The following is a 23,563-nucleotide window of genomic DNA, read 5'->3' as shown; positions in this document are numbered from 1 at the left end:
GGACGAGCACTGTTTGCTTACGTGCCGGTAAAGGCGTGCAGCAGTCCCTGCGTGCCCCCCCGCCTCTGCAGGGTACCCCGGCCGTCCCGGCACAACACCTCGTGCCCCGCCACGGAGCTGCGATATTTTCCTTTCTCGGTCTAAAGTCCTCGCCGCAGAAACGCGCTTGCGACTCCATCTGCACAACAACGTTGTCGGTGCAAAGTGCACCGACGCCGCGAGTCGGACCCAAAATAATACACGCCTCGGGCAAGGCCTAAAAACTACCTCGTGTTGCATTTGTTGGGCTGCTTTCTGCATCTCTGAGGCACGGATGAGTCCTATTTTCAGCCAGGAGCGCTGCGGGGGGGTGGTTCGTTGACTTTGGACATCAAAAGTCAACTGGCCACGCAAACCTTGGGCCATGCGGCAGCAGGGACGCAGCGCAGGCGTGGGGATTCGCGGCAGGCACAAGGGTCACGGAGGCGGCTGCCGCGTCCCCTGCGTTCCCCGTGGCGGCTGCAGCGCTCCCGGCCGGAGGCCTGGATGGATGCGGCTCGGGGACCGCTCACACGATGGCAGCATCGCAGCGTGCCGCAGCAGGGACGAAGCCGACGTGCAAGGGGGATGCAGCAGCCATGCAGCAGCCATGCAGCAGGGACAGGCTCCTGCAGCCCTGGCATGCCTGCCCTCCACGGCCAAGGAGATGCAGGTTGAGGGAGGGATGAAGCCACCAAGGAGACAGCCCTCGGCCCAGGACATCACCCACGGATTGCAGGGAACAAGCTCCCTCTGCTCGCTTTGGCCACAACTGGCTCTGGTGCAGACAATGACACCCGTTTTCCCCCCTCTCCAGGGCCAGGCGATGGCCCAGGACACCCGGCATGGTCCCCACGGCGCAGGGACAGGCGTCTGCTACAACCGGACAGCAGCAGAAATGACACCGGGACCCGTGTTGCACCCACAGCTCTGCCACGTTCCCAGCTGCCGATGGGCACCCGGAGCTTTTAAAACGATGGGTGGGGTGGGTGAGCACCTGCACCCCGTCCCTTGCACACTGCAAGCAAAAGACAAAACCAAATATTTGGAGGGAACCGCTCCAAGTGTGGCAAACCCTGCCACGGTCTGCGCCCGGCTCACCTCTGCCACTCTCAACAGTTACACTTTAATGCAATGTTTAATTCCCATTAATACCGTATTACAGCTTCAGGTGACAGAGCTGGAGAGCCAGCTGGCTTCTGGTTATTTTTTTCCTTCCCCCCCCCCCCCCCCCCCCTCATTCTCCCCATTTCAGACTGTGGTGGCTCTTACCTGCTCTGCAGCTGCTCTCAAACCCAGCAGGATGTTTCTGTTAAAAAAAAAAAAAAAAAAAAAAAAAAAAGAGGTACATCTCTTCATCTATACCCTCATTATGGTTTTAAAAAACACAAAATCATTGCAGGTCTTATCCAAAATGGTCGTCCCCCCGCCGGTCAATTGTAGCTAGAGTACCTCAAGCAGCTCCGACTGTGGAGCGTGGGTCTGGGGGACACCTTCCCTGCAGGACACCCTGACCCCCCGTACGACCTCCCTGGGCACACCACCACCATCAACCACAGCACCAGCCACGCAGCTCTGCTGCACCCGCAGCCCTCGCCTCCGACACGGCTGTCCTCTGCTTCACTCCAGCCTGCAAACACAGCCATCAACCCCAAAACACTGACAGGCCCCGCTGGAAGCGCTGGCACGACCCTACAAAGTGACCAACGCCATCTGCATATTAATAATTTATCCATGTGTAAATTAGTAGCAATAACTTATCCACTAACAAGCGTTACGAGCACAAAACCTCATTTCTCTGTCCCACCTGCTTTTCTTGGCCCTTAGCATTACACCTTCCATATCCGACGAGGACATCTCCTGGCTGTTCCACCACATTCCCAAATCTTTACTTACCTTAAATCCCCGTTTTATACAGATGCACCGACAGCCCCAGCCTCTCGCCAGCATCGCCGCATCCAGGTGCAAGCGCTCGGCCAGCAGCCGGTCCTGGGAAAGAGCGGGTCCAGGGATGCAGCCGCCTCCTGCATCCCCCCTGCATCCCCCATCGCCCCAGGGACCCCCCGATTCACACGGCAGCCAGGGCAGGGGGGACATCCACTCTGCCCAACACCCTCATGGCTTGGGCCCGGTGCCACGACGGAGATGCCCGCGTGCTGCCACCAGCGTCAGCCCAGGATCTCCATCTGACAAGCAATTAAATGACATGGAGTTCATCCGTACTTTAAAATAAGCTTTATTTAGATCTTTTATAATTTTATATTTGCATCCATGCCTTCAAGGATTCTCCCCCACTCACGTGGGGAAAAGTTAAATCTAATGTTACCCATAATTCATATGCTATTTATCGAAGTTCTCTTTTAAATAAATCATCCTCTTAGTAATTTTTAGAATTATTTCCTAATTTACAAAAAAGCTGAAATGCAAAGGAAACTACTCGATAACAAGGAGATTGCTCATCTGTTCCGGTGGTTTATAGTTTAAATTATAAAAACACAAGGAGGACAAAAAAAAAAAAACCACCCCACCCCCCCCCCAACCAACAAAACATATAAAAATGCTTCTCTGCAGAGAAAGATGCCACAGGGCAAACCCTGCCCTACCACCCCAGGCCCTCCCCTCGGCAGAGCCCGGGGGGGGGGGCCGGACCCTCTGCTCACCCCCCCCATGGCCTCTCCGCATCATCCCATTAGCAGGAATTACACCGCGTGAGGGCATCGGCGGTTTAGTTCGGTGATTTAAGACAAAATACCCCTTTTTCAATCAGGGCGTGCGTATCGGAATTAAGAAAAATAATACACTATGATAGCATCATTAAATAAATCTTAATACATTTTTTTTAAGAGCTTAAAATTATATCGTAAGCATTAAAGCATAAGGTACTTATCTTGGCATAAGCAGAGCGCGGTGCGTGTTAGTGGAGAAGGGGAGTCATCGCCGCGCCGGGGGGGTGGTTTTGGGGCATTTCCAGGGGATTTGGAAGCACAAGCTGCACCTGCGCTTAAAAATCACCCCGGCACCAGAAAAACCTCCCCCAGTGGGGACTCGTACCGATTTCCCCAGCCCCCGACAGCGAGGACGCCCCAAGTGGGAGTGGGGTGGCCAGCCCCGGCCGGGCGACGTCTCGGGATACGGGGATATCTCGGGATATCGCCTTTCCCCTCCTCCCAGCTCATGCCGGATCTCCCCAAACTTTACTCGAAGCAAAGGGCGAGCCCCCCAAATGTAGGGAAAAACAGCGGGCGAAGCTCCCACCAGCTTCCCCCCCCCCCCCCCCACTCCGCCCCGTCCGATTTCCCGGCATGTATTTTTAGGTTTGTGTTTTCCAAGGCGTTAAGTGCTCCTGGGGCATCTGCAGCCGTGGGGCCGAGGGAGCCCGGGGTGGGGGTCCACGGCTCTGGCCCCCCCACCACCGGCAGCAGCTTCCCAGGACAGTACAGTACAAACACACCCTTCTTCCTCCCCGCCCCATCCCAACCGACATGGAAAAATATAAAAATCCCCAAACTTCTGCAATAATTTAGTTAGAATAGCTCCTCTGGGTTTGTGCAAATAAATTAAAACAACTAAAAAGGAACGTTAAAACACTTATTTCCAGACTGGCAGGCGTTACAACCAGCCCGTGTCGCCTCCGCGGGGTTCGGCCAGGAAGACGTCACAGCAAATGAGATTTTTGTTTTTTTTTCCTCTGTGTGTGTGTGTGTGTGTTTTCTCTCTAAGGTCCCTCAGCTGGGCAGGTCCTTCGTCCCCGAGCGAGGACATCCCGCGGGCTGGGCTCCAGAAAACAGCGGGTTTCGGACAAGAGACGTCACAAGCACAAAGTGCACAATATTTCTGGTATTTACAGAGACACAGCAGTCCTTCAAGTTTCAAGTTTCGTCAAAAGAAGAAGGAAAAAACAACCAAAAAAAAAAAAACAACCAACAAAAAAAACCAACCCAAACCGACAAACTGAAGCGACAACAAAGGAGTCACCGGTATGGAAAAAAAAAAAACAAACCCACAAAAAAAGGGAAAAAACTGAAGTTACGACACAGCTGCATCGCTCCCAAGACAACAGGTAACACGTCCACAGGCGGGATTGGGCTGGGGGTATGTACATCGGCGATGGCGAGGCCAGGGAGAGGTTCCCGGCGCTCACCCGGCGCGGGGGGGTCACCAGTCCGCATCCTCCTCAATGTAGTAGTCGGGGGCTGTACCGTCGAAGAGGCCAGGGTCGAGGGACTTGCGTTGCTTCCCCCGGGCGAACACCCTGGAGATGGAGCCGAAGCCCATCTTCTCTTTCTTCTTTTTCCGTTTTTGGTCTTCAAGGTCCTCTAGAGACTGCAGGGGTGGGGAGAGAGGACACGGGTTTGGCCACCGAGCGTTTAATTTGCGCCCCCCCCCCCCCAATGCCTTGCATCAGGGATGACGGACCACAGGGTCCAGGTCCCCGAAAATATTCGGGTCCAGGTCAAAAGCAGTGTTAAGGTCCTGGACCAAAAAAAAAAAAATTCCTGAAATATGTGTGGTGGAATTGGCAGTGAAATTGGGCCCCCTCCCCACATTTCTGCGATTTTGGCTTCTTAATTCAACTGGTTCAGGAGTTCTGCTCCAGGAACCTATGGTCAGAGGCAAGGGTCTGTCCACGGCTTGCAAAAATACCCCAATGTTTTAGGGTCAAATACAGAAGAATAACCTGATCTAGGCTGTGCCTTACAGAAATCGAGACCATGATGGGCCCCGAGCACAGCAACAGCCTACGGCAGTACCTGGATTTTGGGGCAAATCACGGAAATCTGACACATGCCAGACTTATAATTCAGGACAGCTTCTTTTCTTTTTCTTAAAAACCCAAATTGGTGCCTCTGAGCACCACCCCCACCCCCGAGTACTGGCTAGCACGGGACTGGGTCTCACGAGCGGGATTTAAAGAGGGCTTTGTGCCCTACCTGTACAATTGGGTTGTGCAAGTTCTTCTGTACCGGTCCAGGACTGTCCCCCTGCAGCAGAAGGAGACAGATCCCATTGAATCAACCCCAACACAGCCACGGACCCCCCACCTCCGCAACAAAAACCGGCTTGTTCCGGCAGCCGAATTGCTGTGGGGCTGGGATAAACCCCCAGGAAAGCAACTCTAGGTCAGCAAACCTCCGACCCGTACCCCACCCCAAAACCAACATCATTTTGGGAAGCAGAGGACCTGCAGCATCCCCAGAGCCCGTCTCCCCAGCAAGACCCACACAGCAGGGAAGCAAGCCCCCACGTAGCACCCCCCCATCACGTAGCGCCTTACGTTGCAGAGCGAGTGCGTTCGATGCCGGGGCGAGTTGATGTCGCTCGGCGTGGACGACCGGTCGCCCTCGGCCGCGGAAGCGTCGGAGATGATGGACGGCTGCCGGGAATGACAGGGGCTCACTCTGACCGCTGGAAGGCGAGGGGGGGCAATCGGGGAGTTAACATCACGCCAGCAAACCTGACCCCACGCAAAGCCTCTGATACGCTTCCAAAAAACCTATTTTGGGGGGGTTTTGCCCTGGTTTTTTACCTCTATGGGGGAATAAGGCAGCTCCCCAAAATGGGTTTGGCCCCACACCCTGACCCGCGCAGGGGGGCTCACCTTGCCGGTCCGCCGAGTGCTGGGGGTGCGAGTGGTAGAGGGTCTGCTGGCTCTGCCGGATGGCGGCCGTCAGCGGGAGGTCGGCCTGCATCACCCACTCCTGGTTGCCGTTCAGCACCGTCTCGCCCGGCATGGCCAAGGAGTGACGCTTGGGGACGTCCTTGGTCAGGGTGGCGAGGGACTGCTTGGCCTGGGGAAGGACACCGAGGTGGTGGTGGTGGTGGTTGGAGGCGGGGGGGAACCATATGAACATCTCCCAGAGCAGCAGAACCAGCAGCAACACACTGCAGCAAACCCACCCTCCTCTTTGCAAGTAAATGCTCCCTGCACTGAGGATAATCCAGCTCCTTTTTAGCTATGGATTTTTTTTTTTTTTCTGCTAGTAGCGCAATAATGCGACAACAGCAGCAAACGCACGCATGCCGCCACGGCAGCAAACACTTAAATGCAATATTGCAATAAATATTTCACTTCAGCAAAACTCACTGGGGCGTTTCAAGCACTCGAGCTGCCGAGCCGAGCGCCCGCAGCAGCGGCGCAGGGCTGACCCTCGAGTCGTGCCCTCTGCGTTATCGAGCTCACCATGGCCAGCTCAGCCTCCAGCTCCTTCATGCGGTTGTCTTTCAGGTCGAGCTGGGAGCGGAGGGCGCTGGCGTGGTCCGTCGCCTCCTTGGCTTGCCGCCGCAGCTCCCACTTCTCCCGCTCCAGAAGGTCCTTCTCTTTTGCCAGGGCTTTCACTGCATCCTCGCTCTCCTGGCGGGGAACAAGAGGTGCCCATCAGGAAGGGGAAATCCATGCGCTACTACAAACCCCTCTCCCACCCTCTGCCACGACCCCCTCGGGGCCACCCAACTGATGACAGCCAAAGGTATCGCAAAAGAGCCCTGTGCCAGCAGGGATGGCAGCAGGCAGGAGCGGGGAGCTGCGGGATGTGGCCAGTCCCCTGAAGAGGGATGCCTGCCGTGCACCTGGCTAAAATTACATCGAATTTCCCAGGTCTGGCTTGGTGGCCCAGTTTTCTCCGGTTCTATTTATCCTTAGCCTGCTGCGAGTCTGCCTGCTCACAAGAGGCCGGCTGGAGCTTTGGTGGGTTTTTGCCCGATGGCAAACTGGGTTTCGCGGTCACGCTGCCACCAGCCCCCCCGTGCCACGAGACCACGGTGCTGGCCTCCCGCAACTCACTTTCCTGTGCTGCTCGTAGTTCCTGATGAAGTCGCGGAGCTGCTCCTCGCGGCTCTCCAGCGTGGCGTACAGCTGCTGCATCTGGCTCACCAGGTCCGTCTTCTCTGCCTTCAAGCGTTTGCGGTCGGCTTTCATGGCTGCAGGAGAGACAACGGCTCGAGCGTGGGGGGCACGGCAACCCCCTTGCCTCCATCTCTTTTATTTTTCGAGGAAAAAGTACCAAATTATGACCCCAAGGGCTGGGCTGGGAGCAGACGCCTAATTCACCCCTACTGCTGCACCCCCCACATGCACCCAGCAGCCCCCCAAAACGCCCATCACATTGCCGCTGTGGCTCCTAATCATCACCCACCCTCCAAGAGGCAGCTTGGCCCCTGGAAAAGGAGATCCGGGAGCAAAACCGCTGCCGCAGCCTCAGGGCCCAGCACAGGAAAACCTGCTGCTCCCTTTCCAGGATAAATAAACCACAACCGGTTTATTTTTAGCAGCAAGGCGGATTCCTGCAGCGCTCCCACGAGCCCTGGGCACGGCTCCCCGCAAGTCCCCTTCCAGCTCAACGATGCTGCAAGAGGACAGAGCGGGAGGCTGGGGGAGCGGGGACACCACGGGATGCGATGGGGGCATTTCGTCAGTCCCGAGATGAAACCAAGACCCACACGCCAGCGAGAGAGATGGTCGCTGACCACCGACACAGGGACAGCTTTTGCTGGAAGTCTGGTAAAACCAGGGAGAATTACAGAAATACCACATAGGACAAGGGACTTGAGTAATTTCTGCACATTAAGTGCTTTGCTCAGCCTTGAACCCGGTCCTTGGCAGCGCTGCAGAAATGCCCTGCGGCTCCCTGCTCCAGATACACCCCACCCACCAAAATAATACCCAATTTAGGAATCGGAATACAAATATTGCTTTTCATTATAGGCAAGACTTTGCATGCTTTTCCACCCTGAAGAAGTGCTGCTCTTGAGGCAGTGGGATGGTACAAAACACCCTCTGTCCCTCCAATGCTCCCTGCACTCACTGTGTTGCAAGGAGAGGAGCCTTGCAAGTCGTCCCTCTAAATTAAAAAAAATCCTAAACTCCCCAAAACCCACCAGAGAAAAACAACCCCGAAGCCACCAAGAGCTGTCTGTATTACAAAAGCCGCTAGAAGATGATAGCACCATCACGAGTGGGACCCATCTCCACGCACACGTCCAACCTGTCACTTCTTTTGGGGGCTTAAACTGCACCACGACGTGCCTTTGAGCTCCTCCTGGTGAGGCGCATGTGGGATAAAGACTGGACTGAGGAATACAAAAAAATCATTACTGTGGCACTCTTAAAAGGAAATACTAGTGCAATTAGCACCTTTGGTACCCTTGGCTTCATGTCTCTGCCTTCTCCCAGCACATGAAAGCTCATGCTGGGGAGCTCCGCTCCCACCTTCCTACAGCTGGGGACCCTCATCCCCCCCCAGCTGCTTTCTCTTAAATAATAAAAGCATTTCCACCTGCATATAAGCAGGGGCAGCACTGTTATTAGATATGCACTGCAGATATCAGGCAGAATAATCTAATAATGGGGTCTCTCCCAGCACCATATATAACGTGCCCCCGTAATGCGCTGCAATAGCCCCTAAATAAGAGCAGCAGCACCCTGCTCAGCCAGCTCTATGTAACACGTTTCAACTACCTCCCGCATCCCATCCAAGCTCATTACAACCGCCGGCTTGAGATTTACTCAGGTAGGAACTTATTTCTGAGTACAGGTATTACTGTTAAGTGTGTGCTGGGAAGATGCATAATAAAACAAGTGCTTGGGGTAGAGCCAGTAAAGAGGGGAGAGAGCCTGCAGGTTAGCAGAGAAAAAGGTGTGTGTGTGTGGGGGGAAATCAGACCAAATAGTGGAAGAAGAGGGAGATGTTTGGGACAACAGAGATTTTTATCTGTTAAAAACCAGGAGATTAAACTCTTCGGACCAACTACTCTGCCATTAAGCATCGGAGGTAAATCAAAACCCAGAAAACAACAAACCAGCTAAGAAATGCTGCAACAATTCGCACTGTCCCATGATAGGGAGCGCCTGGGATTCTTCCTTGCCCACTTCAATGACCATGACTCCTGCTGGGACAACTCAGCCCCTTCCAACACTGGGACTTTCCTTACTTTTTTTCCAGCTTGGGAAATAACTACAGAAACCCTCTAAAAATAATCACAACCAGACCACATCTAAGTTTTTAAAAAAGCACTTTCCTGCCGCCTGTGCGTATTTAACAACATCCTTGCCCCTGCCCAGTTATTTCACATGAACTAAAAACTTGCTGGAAAAGAAAAATTAATGATAAGTTGACTGAGCCATACTGGGGTGAGATCCAGACCCCACAGAAGCAGGTACCCAGAGTTACTGACCACTACTGGCCGTAACTCAAGGACACGTTAAGTGCTTTGGGCTCCAGAGGGGGAATTTCTGCTCTTCGTAACCCTTCCCGGGCAGGGTCGGTCTCAGCCCCATCCCCGTAGGATAACACACTGCTGAAAACCCCTCTATTTTCAAGCCCTTGAACACTTTGCGACACACACATACATATATATATTTATTTTTTTAAATTGCCTCGAGGATACCAAGAGGCTCTTATAAAAGTTTAAGTCACATTTGCACTCTCTGATGCTGGAGGCGACAAAGAACTCCTAAAGAATTTAATTAAATATTGGGTCCCCTATAGCACACAACCTGCTTTAATTAGTGGCAGCATTCAGGGTCCTTCAAGACTTATGGAAAACATTTTGTTGCTTGCCAGGAAAAAAAAAAAAACAACTTAGAAGTACAGGAGAAGAGTGCGTACCATCTCCCAAGGTTGAATATTTACTAATATTCACACCAACCAGTAACGCAAGGCGGTGATGGGGACTCGGGGTATTGCAAGAGCACATTTTTTCCTATTAACCTAACAGGACAATTTACCATTTGTTTCAGTTCGTATCTGAGAGATTTGGTAAAATTACTGTACTTTTTTTCCCCCTCTATTACCACCGCTCTCCCTCCTCCAAAACCGATTAGCTCCTAAGCTTAAAGAAGATTTATCAGTCATTTGAGAACTTCACTCCAAACCCAATTAATAGGAAATTAATTGAAAGAGGCAGGAGAAAAATAAAAAAGTTAGGCAGAAGTGAGCAGTTAGGGCTGCCAGCGGCTCCAGGACTGAGCACCGCTTGGTGCAGCAGCTTAATACGTTCTTAGCAAACAAGCCCTGCTAATTACTTGGCCGGGGAAAATGAGCCATTGCAATCCATGGCACGACAGCAGGGGCAGCCAAGGAGGAATAAAGCGGGTTTTCACTGGCCATCGGGGCCATCCAAGGAAGTGAAACGGCTTTTCTTTAATCTGATGACCCAGGGCCAGGTTTCTGTATCCCAGCCCCCACAGGAATATCTAAAGAAACTCTCCCACAGCCCGTCTGCACGGCAGGCTCTGGCAAAACCTCTGACCTGTTCATAAACCCAAGACAACAAGAGAAGCAAGAAATCCTAAACCCATCCCGTGAGCGGGAAGTGTTTCTCTCACGCAGCTTATTTGCATTATTTATTTCCCCCTCCCACCCAAAGCACGTGGCAGAAGTAGAGGGGGGGACCCACCAGCCCCCCCCTCCGGACTCGGCAGCTTGGCACCAGCCCCAGCAGCAAGCGATGGGAGAGATGGGTCGGGAACGGTGCTGTGAACCCCCCCAGCTCTCGCCACCGCCCCCCGCACCATTAATCCCGCGCGAGGTCAACCCGCGCTCCTGTTACCTGAGCTTCTGCCTCCTGCCACACGATCCGTCCCCCGAGCATCGCTCCTTTGGGAGGATGATGGATGCAGAGCAGTAACAGGACCTGCTCCGTGTTGGGGTCCTCCCGCAGCCAAAACAATTAAAAATACCCCCCCGTACCCCCCCAGTGCCTTCTGTTTCCAACTTTACCTACAAGCCGAAATCTAATTGCTCCGATACACCAACCTTGCCCGAGGCAGCAGCACAGCTCTAGCTGCCGTGATGCCACCACCAGAAGTGCCACCACCCCACGGCCCCTGTCCAGCTTCAACACCTAACAACTTCTGCATCGGAATTAGCTACTGCATGCTAAAACCAGGCATCTCCCTCTCTAAGATGGGGGCTGCTATAAACACCATTCCCCCACACTTCAAAATTAATAATAGCAAATTAAGGGAAAATGATGGGGTGGTGGTCACACCATCTAGCCCAGGTTTGCTTAGAGGACGTAATTAGTTTATTACTTATTACTATTAGTAATTAGTTACCTTGGTAATGTGGTATTAGATGAAAAACGACCAAGTTTGGACCGTAAGAACAGCATCTCTACCTGGCTTCCCACTCCCAGGATGAAGCAGCAGAGCCCAAACACAAGTCAGGGCACTGGCAGCCTATGCAGCCTGCCTCCGACCCTCCTGAAGGGCAGCTCCCTGTGACTCCCATCGGCTTCAGAGTACTTCTCTCACCCTGTGCAATGTGGATTTTCATACCAGGAATGGAACTGGAGCTGACTTATCACTTACTGAATCATACACTTATTTTCTAACACTGGGAACGGCGTCCTCAGGGGCCACCGCTCAAGCCTCGGCGATGCCCTGTGCAAGAGGAACGTGCAAATCCATCCTGTCCCATTAACATTCACTTAATTTCTCCTGTTTCTCCATCCCAACTATGAAATTCAATATTGTCACCATGACTAACCCATAAAATCGGCCAGCCCCGCGCAGGAATTGCAGCGCCGCTCCTCGCTTTGTAATTAAATCAGTGCACGCACTCCCCGGGTGCAGCCATCACCGTCTGCAGAGAACATCTTGCTGTTGAAGACGTCAATGTTACGCCGTGTTGGGCAGAGCCAGCGCTCGCTCCTGGGCATGCGGAGGTTCAGCACAGGCAGGAAATTCAAGTGCAACATCAAATTTCAGGAAAAGATTAGGTGAGACATTTGCCTTGGGGGAACTTACCTGGAAACACCCTGCTGTGAGGCCAAGGGCTTTTCAAACCCAACCCCCAAGGGTCAACAAGGTGGTCAATGACTTCTGCTGCAAACTTAAGGTGGGTCTTCAAAAGGAGAAGAATAGGTTTTCTGTACAGAGCCCCACGTCCTTTTGGTGGAGAGAGGCTTCCTCAGCTGGGTCCACGGCTGGGACACCCATCTGCCCATTCCTTTGCTATCCCCCCCTTGCTGTGGCCAGCCGGAGGTGCTGAGGGTTTCTGCAGGAGGCTTGCTCCAGCCCAAACGCCATCTCCTGAGGGGGTCACAGCTCCGAGTTGTGGGTTTGGGAGGGAGGGGACCGGACTACAACCCATTTGCAGAGCAGACGTGAAGTCAGTTCACGCCTTCCCGAGCAACGGGGAAAGCGAGCCCAAGGTCTCCACCTTGGCACTCGAAAAGGAAACAGAAACCAGGTTTGCTCTCTGCGTGATAATCCTGCAGGCGAGCTCCAGCATATTCGATAATCCTTCCCAGAAACGGGGTTTCTGCCATTAGCCCACACGCTCAGAGATGTCACCCGGCCAAGAGGCTCCTCAAGTCCTCCAGGCGCTCGGGCACGGTCCCTTCCCGCAGCAGGACCCAGCAGTAATAAAGCTGTCTGCAACTTTTCCCGTCGGAGATTTCCACTTCAGGAATCCAGACCACATCCATCCCTTCCCAGCCGGGGCCGGGGCAAAAAATAACTCTGTTAAAACTGTAAGCACGACACCGAGTCCCAGACCCAGCAAAGGATGAGAGGACGATAGGATGTAGCGCTGCAGGATTTTTATTTGGAAGTTAATTGATTAAAAAAAAAGTGCAAGAGATGGAACTAGCCCAGAAAAAGGAGCAATAAAGACGCATAAAGCACATGCTGCCAGGGATACAGAAACCTCTCGGGTTACTCCCGCAGAGCATCCTGTGCTGCTCCAGATCCCCGCTCCCTCCCTCCGCAGCAAAGGCTTGTTAGCACTGCACGGGGAAGACACTGCACAGGCTTATTGCCAGCGCTACCCTGTGCTAAATGCTGTCGGAAAGGGCTGGAAACGCATTGCCAAGGAGCAACGATGAACCCACCCTCCTCCATCCAGACCATCACAAACCAAACCCTGTGCAGCCGTGCAAAATGAAGGCTCTTAAAACTGCTGGAGCCCCTGAAAGCAAACCCCGCCAGCAAACCCTCTCCACTTCCCTCTGCGTTAAGGTCCCGGCGAGCCAGCATCTAGCTGAACCGGCTGCGTCGTACTTCCAGGCTCAGAGCCAACGACGACGACAGATTTCCATATAACTTATCTGCTAATGACATTACACACAACCCAACGTGGGTCGCGCATCACTGCAGGCACAGGGATGCTGCAGCCGATGCTGCCGGGCACGGGGCATCCTTCAGCAAAGACTGCGGGGTTTTGCGGTGATGCATGCTGTGAGGAGGGAGGTGCTCTTGGGAGATGCTCTTTGGCTGCAGGACACGACTGACACAAACCCCTGAGCTATGGGACAGCACAGCCAGGTTTCCCTAAGCTCCTTGCACTGCCTTATCCTGCAGCTCCTTACGCTAGAGCCATTACTTCCCCAAATACCTCTGTCAGCAGATAGATTTCTCCTTGGCAGAACCATTCACTAGGCACAGTTACTGCCATTTTTCCTCCCCTTTTGGCTACGGTTTCTCTGGACAATTTTTCACGGAAAAGAAAAAGGATGCCGCCCCCCCCCCCCCCGCCGCCCCTCCAGCTGCTGATCCTGTTTCCACATTACCCATCTCCGTTCCCGCCACCGTGCTAAGCCTGCTCTGCTGCCCAGCACCTCCAGCCCAGCTCACGGGGCCGGATCCAGCATGGCAAGCTTTTCCAAATTATGCAAAAGCTTTCCAATATTGCAGAGGGAGGGAAGGAGCATTGATTTAAAAAGGCTTCTTGTTACGGGCCTTTCCAAGTGCAAGCTGAGATTCCCTCTTCCAACCATCACACCTGCAGAGAAGTCCTGGAAAACCAATCCCAGCAGCTCATATGGCAGCCAATAAAAGCCCAATAAAAACCCAACATTATATTCCTTAAATACTCACGATTCTCAAGCCAAACTCACTTTTCCTCTGTACTATCCTCCACAGAAGTGCATATGACCTCACTGCAGCCTCTTAGATGACTTATTCTTTTTTTTTTTTTTTTTTTTGCAAATAGTCTTAAAATAGTTCTGCTTTTCTGTATTTTGCATTTATCAGCACTTCCTCCTCCCTGTCCGCACAGAGCAAATATTCTCTCTCTACTTAAGGTTTTTCTTCTCCAATTACGGTTTTATAAACCCAGAGCATTTCCTGCTGCCGGAGGCTGCACCAGTGGTGGGGAAGCAGGGGGGGCCCAAGATTTTGAAGATATTTTGGCTGTTACTAATTTATAGGGATGCTTTTGCAAATCAGAGAGTAATAAAATAAAATTTTCCCAACTTCCCCGCTGCCAAATCCAGACTCAGCCCAATTCCCTGCCCGCCCCGTGCATCTCAGCATCCCAGACCAGGGGAATGCAGCGGGCTGGGGCTCTCCCGCCCCATAGCTCCTCATGTGCCGCTCAACCTCTGAGCTTGAAAACTTTTGACAGCCTCTCTTCATAATCCGCAAACACAAGCTGACAAGTGGAAGTTATACTCGGCATGTTGGGGATTTGAGATGATATTTAGAGCCGCAGCGCCGCCAGGGTTTGACGCATGAGAGCTTTCCCCTGCTCAGGATCATCCCCCCGACTCTGGCTAACAAACCGTCCCGCCCGGACTTATTGTCAGCTTGGTTTTGGGGAGAAAAAGCTGCAATGTTGTGTTTTCCTTCTCCGAAGGAGGGAGAGCACGGCCCCGACCACTGCGGGAAAACACCCAAATCAATGCATGAAGAAAGGAGGAGACCCTGCATATCACCTGGAGACCCAGCCTCTGCTTTCCACAGCGCTCGAGAACTCCACGCAGGATAAGGAAAATTGCACTCACCAGGAAACTCGCTGCTTCCCTCCTAAAAAAGTCCGAGGGGCTCAAATCCAACCCGCCCCCACCTTGCAAACATCTCCAGCTGCATTTCAGCTGCTCTCTTGGCTCTACTCTACAGCTAGCCATGGAGGAATTACTTTGCAACGCCGCAAACACCCCCCCACATCCCATTTCCCAGCCCGTCACTGCACCCTGGTCCATCCCGGCTCCGCATCACCCCTCGCCGGGGCAGGACAGCAGGACGGTGGGTCCCGGGGAGCACTGCCCTGCAATTCAAACCCCCCGCCCATGCACACGGTGAACGCACGCTTCAGAGTCCAAATGGAAAGGACGGCTTTTCCTTTCCTTGTTAATGAACTTCTTGCAACTTTAGGGTCCCGGGGAGAGATGCCCGAGAAGAGGGACGCGCAGCCCTTACCCTGCAGAGCCTCCTTGGCCCGCGCCAGCTCCTGCTCCTTCTGCGCCAGCTGCACCTTCAGCTCGGTGGCCGAGAGCACCTCCGGCGACTTGCTGCCGTGCGTCTCCTCCAAGTCTTTTGTCAGCATTTCCTTCATTTGCCGGAGCAGGTGAACCTCCTCCTGCAGCTGGGCCACCTCCTCCCGCAGCAGCGCTGGAGGAAGAGGAGACACAATGCGAGGAAGTGACCGACAGCTCCCGGCACGGCCCCGCTGCAAACTCAAACCCCGGGGCAAATGCTGCTGGGGTGCCCACCCCACCCTGCGTGCAAACCCGCTTTGCCCAGCCCAAAACCCGCAGCGGTGCTCGCAGCACCCCGGGAATGGAGGAGGAAGAGGAGGAGGAGCAGAAGGCAGGAACGTGCTGGGGAGGGCCCTCCACTGGGTGTTAGTTTCTGGTTTTTGCATTAAGAAATTAAAAATAAATAATAATATATAATGATAATAATAAACCAAGAATCACCTCCCCACCCAAACCACTCGCCGACAGGGTGCTCATATGGCCAGTGTCCAACAGAGGCTGCTGAGCTCCACCGTGCCCCATATGAGATGCTTCAGCTCTGCCTCCAGCCGTTCATACGGGCATACCCAACAAAATTCAACAAAATCCCTGTGAGACTGGAAAGGGGAAGATGACGCTTTCACCTGCAGAGCTGAATCTTGAATTTTTCAGATTTACGCCCAGCAACCGCTATACCCCTCAAAGTGGCTAGGTCACAGGATCACCCCAGCACACCCCAGCCGGGGTCCCCTCTGCACCGGGGAAGCTCTGGAAACCTCATTTCCTATAGCTGTGCCCACTGCTTAGTGTAATAAAGTGCTTTTCTGCTATTTCCACATTGCACCCATCGCCCTCATCTCCCCTCGCTATCCTCTTCTTGCAAAACACTTCTCGGCCATGCATGCGCCGCTGCAACCCTGAATACGAGCCAGACATCGTGATCCAAAATGACTCACGCGAGCATGTGAACGGTTCGACTTGGCTTCCCACCCCCTTTGAGAACATGCGGGAGAAAACCCATTACTCATCCAAAGGTGCTTACTAATTTCCCAGGTCTGCACCATGCCCCTGGCCACGGGGAGAAAAAAAAAAAACACAAAACAACAAATCCCTCAGCATGCGTGTTACAGTTACTGGAAAAATAAAATAGAAATAAAATATAAATGCCCCCTCTCCAAGTTACCGTGGTGGGATCCCTTCCCCAGTGCCACCAAGTACCAGACAGCCTGGGGAACAGCAGCTGAGCAGGAAACATAGTGGCTTTTCCCTTTATTTTTGCTAAGGTCCCCCCGGCACACGCGCGGGGCCGTTTCCTTTCCGGCACCGTTTGCGAAGCGAGGAGGTGACGCCGGCGGCAGGACAGGGCGAGGGGAGAGGCGGCTCCCCCCGGCCCGGCCAGCAGCTGCGCCAGGAAGGCATAAAATCTGGTTTGCATACTTGAAATGCTTCCCGTATGAAAACTGGCAAGGCCCCATTCTGTAAATTATTTAGCAATAAAGTCACTAACGAGGAACAGTCGAGCTCCGGGCTGGGGATTTCGGTGCAGTCCAAAGTGCTTTCCTGAAATCCGTACGAAAAGCAGGAACCGAGAGGCGGCCAAGGCCAAAGTCATCTTCCCCAGGGACTGCAGAAATGCAGTGTTTCCCTTCCAGCCTCTGGGAACCCGGGGGGGGACAACACGAGGGACTCGTACCCAGTGTAACATTTACTGTGGAAAACCCACCCAGCACCTTCCCCGGCCACAGAAAGCCCTGTGCAACCCCCCAAAACACCAGTGGCTGCCACTAAGTGCTCACTTTTTTTTTTTTTTCCCCCACCAATAATTCACTTTCACCTTTCATTACAAACTGCTTTGCCCAGGAGATACAGCAGGCTATTCCCTGGCAAATGATTAACTGGCGGAGGAGGATTGAGGCAGGGCAGTCTGTGCAAGGGTGACCGATCCCGACAGATTTCTGCAAATTGCAGCATTTCGGTGGGAACCCAAAAAATCCCCACCCGGCGGGGACCCCTCCGGGGAGGGGAGAGGGGAAACAAGCCCGAGGAAGGGCAGCCCAGCGGGGATCACTGCAGCAGAGAATCCCGGAGAAGTCCTTTGGCAGGGCCCAAAAGCAGATTTGCAGCTGATTTTTACAAAGCTCCTTTCTATAAAGTGCTGCGCAACACAGCTTCCCCAAAACTGCGCTATGCCCCTCTGGTCCTGGTTAGAAAATGGTGAAAAAACTCAAAAGCATTCCTCCTCCTCCAAAGCATGCAGCAAGGCAATTTAATCCCCAACTTAGTACTCGGCTCCCAATACAGGCAGAAACTACTGAAAGATTAAAATCCAAGATGTATAAGAAGCTACAGGTGCAATCTGGAAAGGAGCGTGCAGCACCACGCTCCCCACACCACCGGCTGCTGGACGCGTAGCTTCGGCTGCAAGCCAAAGCCTACAGAGAAACCTGAATTATTGAACTCGGGATCAGCCAGATACTCAAGATACTTACTTTTACATATATATATAATTTAAGATATATATATATATACACACACAAAAAAAACGGATTGTGCTTTGCAGTATGTATTTATTTTTGCAATATATATCTCTTTTACAATAGATATGTATTGCAAAGCACAATCCATTTTTTGTATAGAGAGATAGATAAAGATAGATAGATATAAAAATTGCAAAGCACAATCCATGCGGCCAAGGTTTGAGGGGAACAACCCTACACCTCTTGCTAGGCTCAAACAGCGAAAGACACGCTGTCAGCTCTTGTAACACATCACAAAGCGTTGTAGTCCTTGCTCTCTTCCCGACTCCCTCCTGGGGCTGCTGCCGACGCTTTCGCTGTAGAAACCAGGAACGGGCTTCAAGGCAAGTCAAACCCTCCGCACTCTTCCCAGCAAGTTTTTAAAGGGTTTTCTGGGAAAGAAGCTGGCACTTCAGGAAAGCGATGGGGGCTACAGCATCTCCTGCTCTCCTCAGTTCTCTTTGGAAACCACTTAGTGCAATTATATATTACATTATATCAAGCTTCGTCATAGTACCTGCTGCCAGGAGAACTGACGCTGGACCGAAGCAGTGATCCCATATGCTGCCTTACACCTGTAATTACCCTCATTTGCATAGAGGATTTTCACCCTGCTCTGGTATTTCCCCAGCCCGTCAGCGCTCATCCACCAAAACCACACCAACACAATCATCCCCCCCCAAAAGCAGTTCCCCCAGCCCCAACACCCAGCATCTGCTCGCCATCGCTCTCCTCCAAGTTTCCATCCCGTCTTAACCGGCATCTCTGGCTCAAGAAGGTCCTAAGGAGAAAGCCCATTTTATCTCCATAAATTGCATTAAGAGAATGACTCGGCTTGAAAGGGAAATTTTCACTTCATTTTAAAACAGGGAGGGGTAAAAATCCCTGCTGCTATGCCAAGTTTAAGCACCTAAATAAACAACCCAAAAAGTGTGATTTACAGGCAGCTCTTCACAATTGTTACAGAAAAGTTCCAATAACCAGGAAAACAGGGCCAATTATTCAGACACCTCATTTCAGCCTCTATTTCTTCCACATACAGATGGCTCGGCAGGGATTCCCATACGCTTCCCTGCGAGCTGGCTGGGTCTGTGCCTCTATTTGAAGCCATGAAGGAGCTGTATGTGGCTTGAAGCAAGCATCAGCCCTCTAGAACGGGGACCCGGGCTCAGGGCCCCGCACGAGGGAGTCCACGTGCATTCAAAACACGATCCAGAGAACAGAATAATTTTTAAAAATTTTTTTTTTGCAGTTCAGCCTTGCAAGCATTGCTACATTGGGGCGCAAAGTTACATTTGCTATTCGGAATTGCCTCTGAAATGCAATAGCCCTGATGCAAAAAGCTTCCCCAGCACATTTTCCCCAGCATTTTTGCCCCTTTTTATTTTTACCTCCTCTTTTTAACCTTTTTGGGGGGGTGTTGTCCGTGCACTGTAACTCCTGACCCCCCAGGGGGAAGGAGGCATCGCCCCACGCGGACGAGCCCCATCGCACGCTGGCTCGCTCCAGCCCCTGCCGAATCTGCCGCAAGTGGGCAGTGATGAAATTAATGCAATTTAAACACTTCCCAGACTAATTGACGAAAACTACCATTCAACACCAAAATAATTGGCTCTTAATTATATTTCAGTTGATAGCATCAAAATTCCATGGCACTGTCAAATTCTGCATCCTTTATGCTTTAAGTACTGATTAGTGTTAACAGACAAAGTAAATAAGATTTTTTTTTTTTTTTTTTTAAATTGCGGTGAACACCTCCAGACAGCATTTGGGGCTGAAGTTTCCACTCCCGCTCCTGCAAATCCCATCTTGGACTCCCCTCAGCAGCAGATCCACCAGCCATGCAGCAGCAAAGCCTTTTACTGGTCTTGGAGCAGGCATCCATTTAAAAACATCCATTTAAAAGCCCTTTTTTTCCCATGTAACTCAGCTGACACAATTGCTGTACACGTGCTTCTGTCTTTGGAGGGTACATATTAAAAATGAATGCAGTATAAACGACAAGCTTTATGTTGGTGAAATTAGTATCTTAGGTGAAAGCTGCATTTTGTGCCGCTTTTGCAAGTTTACCGGCAAGATGGTTTTTGCTTTGCTGGGCACAAGGCGAGGTTTTTTTTTCATCCAGGACATCAGCAGGAAAATGGCCAGAAGACGCAAGCGTGCGTGCCCTGGGTCGGAGCAGCGGTGTATCAGCAACGGTGGCCAACAGTGTGGAGAGAGAAAAGCCTCGCTGGTGGACCAAGAGCTTAAAATCAGCAGTGGATCACCCCAAAGGGTGATGTCACAGGCCCTGCACAGAGATGCAAATGGGGGGAAAAAGGGGCAAAATGGGAAAATGCAAAATCTCTGTGCTAACGGCATCACCTAAGAGATCCTCAACCATCAAAAGCACGGTGCGACCCTTCGTCCCTCCTCCCTCCTGCAGAGCTTTGGCCCAGGATAGACAGACCAAAAGATATATACACACGCACATATAAATACACATATGTACATATACCTCTGTCCTGGGATGGGAAACAGAAGGGTCACAAGATAAAGACCATTACTAGAAGAAAATAATGATTCAAGCCCTAGGGATGAGTCAAGCTAGTATTTTAAAAAGCATCTCATCACCTTTGATCGTTAAGTAGCTCCCCAGCTTGGGACCCGAGTCTCTTGCAGCAAGGTTCAACCAAACACTCCCCCCCAAACAGCCCGCACGACGTACGGTTTTCCCCTCTCAGCACATCTTTGCAAGGAGTAATTTGGAGGAAAAGCACAAATCGCCGGGCACAAGGCTGGGTGACAGCCTGGGGCAGAGCAGGGAGAACCACCACTGCCACCCCCCCCCGGCGTGCAAACAGCCAGCTTCTCTGCGGAGCACGGGTCATGCTCAAGAAAGCATTTCGGTTAGCTCAAAATACACTTGGATTTGCAGAAAGACCCAGTTACTGCCACTGCCTGGGACCTGCTGGTGCAAAGCCAACACATTCAACCTCTCCCATTGCCACCTGGACACCCCGATGGACTTGCAACTGCTCCAAACCAAACCCCATCATCTCCTCAAGGGGATAAGCACAAGGGCCCGTAATTTCCCCATTGCACCCCTTCAGCTGAGTCCCACTGCTGCGCATCCCGGCTACATCCCCGGGCACAGCGTCTCCCGCAGCACCGCAGTGCTCCGTGACCTCGGAGGAGCTGTCGGCCACCACCGCTCCCTCCTGGGTGGGCACCGGGGTGCTCAGCCACGCGCTGCAGAGCCTCTCGGGCTAATAAAGTCAATTTTGGCTCCAGACATCCATCTTTTAAAGAAGAAAGCTTTAGATTTCATCCCTTGCTACTGCTGTGATGCTGCAAGCGAGTGAGCTGTCATGCCTGGACACAGGTACGGACACTCCTGAGCAAATTTGGGTTAAAGCTTTTACCCAACGTGCATAAATCCTTACAAACACCATTTTTGAGCGTTTCCCGAGTTAGACCCCAGCTCAGCCTTGGCACTTCCATATGGTCGCAGCCCCGGGACAGGACCCCCAGCCATACGCCCCGACCGCACACCATTAACCCGCACTCGCACCCGTCTCGCTCGCAGCCATCAGGTAGAGACCGCTTGCCTGCAAAGTTCCCCCTGTGTCCTGGCACCCCCCAACACCCAAAAAAAAAAAAAACCAAAGGACTGTCCCCAGCAAGCTGAAGCCCACTTGCTCGGCTGCCCTGGTCACACACTGGCGGGTGTCTCACAACGGATGTAAAGAAATAAAACCTGATCTAAACCTCCTGTGCACACTGGTCGGGGGGGGGAGGCAGAGGGATTCAAGGAGGCAGACTGGAGGTTGCAAAGGCTTTCAAAAGCACACAGGGTTTAAAAGCAGCCGGCCGGTGGGCTGCGACCTCCGTGCCGGCCCCCAAAGCCGGCCGCCGAGCCCTCCGCGAGCTCCCGGCGCGCTCCAACTTCTCCGCCAGACAAAATGGACTACGGGGCGCGGGGAGCCGCCCGCCCGCCCTCCCCACCGCCGCGGGGGAGCCGAAGCCCCTCGCCCCTGCCCTGAGCTTCGCCCTCGGCACGGGGTGGCGGGGGGGGACACGCAGCACAGCCACCCGCAGCCACCCTCCTGCGTGGCCCCGGCGAGCTTCGAGGCGCGCTCAGCCAGCTGCCCGGCGTTGTTTTGTTTCTCCCAGGAGGAAGCGAGCTACAACAGCACAAAGCGAGCAAGGGAAAAGAAATGCACGCCGGGCTGCGTTCCCTGCCAGTGCCGCCCTGCGAGGCGGCGGGACCCCCCCCCACCCCCGGGACCCCCTTACCTGCGTGGGCTACGCAGGGGCACAGCACCCTGCCGCGAGCCTCGTCCCCCGTCGCCCCTCGCCGTCCCCAAGGACCCGAACAATAGGCCGGGCGCGGAGGAAAGCCGTGCTCGCAGCGGCACGTCCCCGGCTTGCTCTCCTCCTGCTCCGACTTCATGGCGGGGGAACGGCAGCGTTGGGGGTCCCCGGGGTCGGGGGGTCCCCGGGTGGGCAGGCTCCTCCCCGGCACAGCACGGAAGTACGGCGGGTGTTACCTGCGCCGGGAATTTGACCTCTCGCCGGTCGCCGAGTTTCCCCTGGCCCGACGTGACGCCGGCAGAGGAGTGGCTTTGCCCGCCGCCGAGCCAAGGTGCGTGGGACAGGGGCCTGGAACGGGTGAGCGTTCTCCTCGCCGCCCCGGGAGCAAAGGGCTGCGCAGGAACCGGGAGCCCGGCCGGCGGCGGAAATGATTCCCGGCTCGCCGGCCATCGCTCCTGCCGCCACCCACCGAGCAGGCGGCAACGGATAACGCCCGCGACGTCCCAGCTGCACCGGCTCGGCCGCCGCTCCGTTCGCAATGTTCAGCCGTCGCCGGCAGCACGGCGGGGAAACTGAGGCGCGAGGAAGGTAGCGCGCCGTGAAGCGGCCCCGGCTCTGGCACGCAGCTCATGATAGCTGCTCCTTGCGAGGGGAACAGATGCAGTATTTTTTCTTGCAATGCAGTTGTTGTTTATTTTGTCCAGGCAGGTTGCAACTGCATGACAGCCGCGGCTGCGGGAGCACCGTGGCAGACCCCCTCCGCCGGCCCTGCAAACCACCGGGGCTGGACCCACAGCGAGGAAGGGCACAGAGGGGGAGCTGGTGGGATGCGGTAAGCAGGGACACGGCAAAACCCAGCGAGAAAGTAGGGGCCACTTGCTTTTCTATAATAAAAGCCGCATAAACGTACACCAGAAAAACCAAACTCTCTGAATCCCAAGCAGACTCGTGTTGCTTTTTTGCTCCCTATGGCACACGCTGCACCGTTACCTGCCTTCATCCAGCTGCCTGGGCCGCGTGTTTCCAAGCCCTCCACAGCAGCCCCGCTTTTAAAATTTCTTCACCCCACCAAAGAGATGAAGAACTGGGCAGAAGCACTTTGGGTTTACAAATTTGCACCTGTCTCTTTGCTGCTATCCTCACTAGATGAACACTGCCTGGCCATGCGTTGCTCAGGGCTGGGTGGCCACCGGCCCCGGGGATGCTTTGCAGGCAGCTCCCAGCACGCTGCCTGCACGCACCTCTCGCTCTGCCCCGGAGGGCAACACTTGCACAAACTTCAGAAAACACAGTCCACCACAGAAAATCACCATATTCTGCTTTCCAACAGCGCCCAGCATGCAAAGCCTCTGCCAGCCACCGCCAACCCAGCTCCCCCGCCCTACAGCAGCAGCATCTTAGGCATGGGGAAACTGAGGCACACCCTGCGTGCATGGGCTTTTTTGGGAAGTGGGTGACAGAGTGTAACCGTGGGAGGAGCGAGCCATCCCTGGCTAGGAAAAGATACAGCCACAGCCATCTCATACACCAAGCGAGCCTGGGTCAATAAA

At 53.6% G+C, this 23,563-nt stretch overlaps 1 protein-coding gene across 4 annotated transcripts in view; it reads right to left on the bottom strand.

The window, feature by feature from the left end:
* Positions 1-2,238: 2,238 nt before the first annotated feature.
* KAZN (kazrin, periplakin interacting protein) overlaps positions 2,239-23,563 on the bottom strand; it is a 230,960-nt gene continuing 209,635 nt past the window's right edge. For 3 of the 4 annotated variants that reach the window (XM_052792731.1, XM_052792734.1, XM_052792732.1), the window contains 7 exons: positions 15,164-15,355; positions 6,800-6,936; positions 6,200-6,370; positions 5,618-5,807; positions 5,294-5,424; positions 4,950-5,000; positions 2,239-4,341 (listed from right to left, as the gene is read on the bottom strand). In XM_052792731.1, coding sequence (XP_052648691.1) covers positions 4,174-4,341; positions 4,950-5,000; positions 5,294-5,424; positions 5,618-5,807; positions 6,200-6,370; positions 6,800-6,936; positions 15,164-15,355 — 1,040 coding nt within the window. In that variant the 3' untranslated portion in view covers positions 2,239-4,173. Of the gene's footprint in view, positions 4,342-4,949; positions 5,001-5,293; positions 5,425-5,617; positions 5,808-6,199; positions 6,371-6,799; positions 6,937-15,163; positions 15,356-21,995; positions 22,416-23,563 lie in introns of those variants that run through there. The other variant, XM_052792733.1, reaches the window with a different exon arrangement.

Source organism: Harpia harpyja, chromosome 7 (assembly GCF_026419915.1).
Source record: "Harpia harpyja isolate bHarHar1 chromosome 7, bHarHar1 primary haplotype, whole genome shotgun sequence".
Taxonomy (NCBI): Eukaryota; Metazoa; Chordata; class Aves; order Accipitriformes; family Accipitridae; genus Harpia; species Harpia harpyja.
Note: the sequence above shows the minus strand (reverse complement) of the source record. Positions and strands in the feature narration are given on the sequence as shown.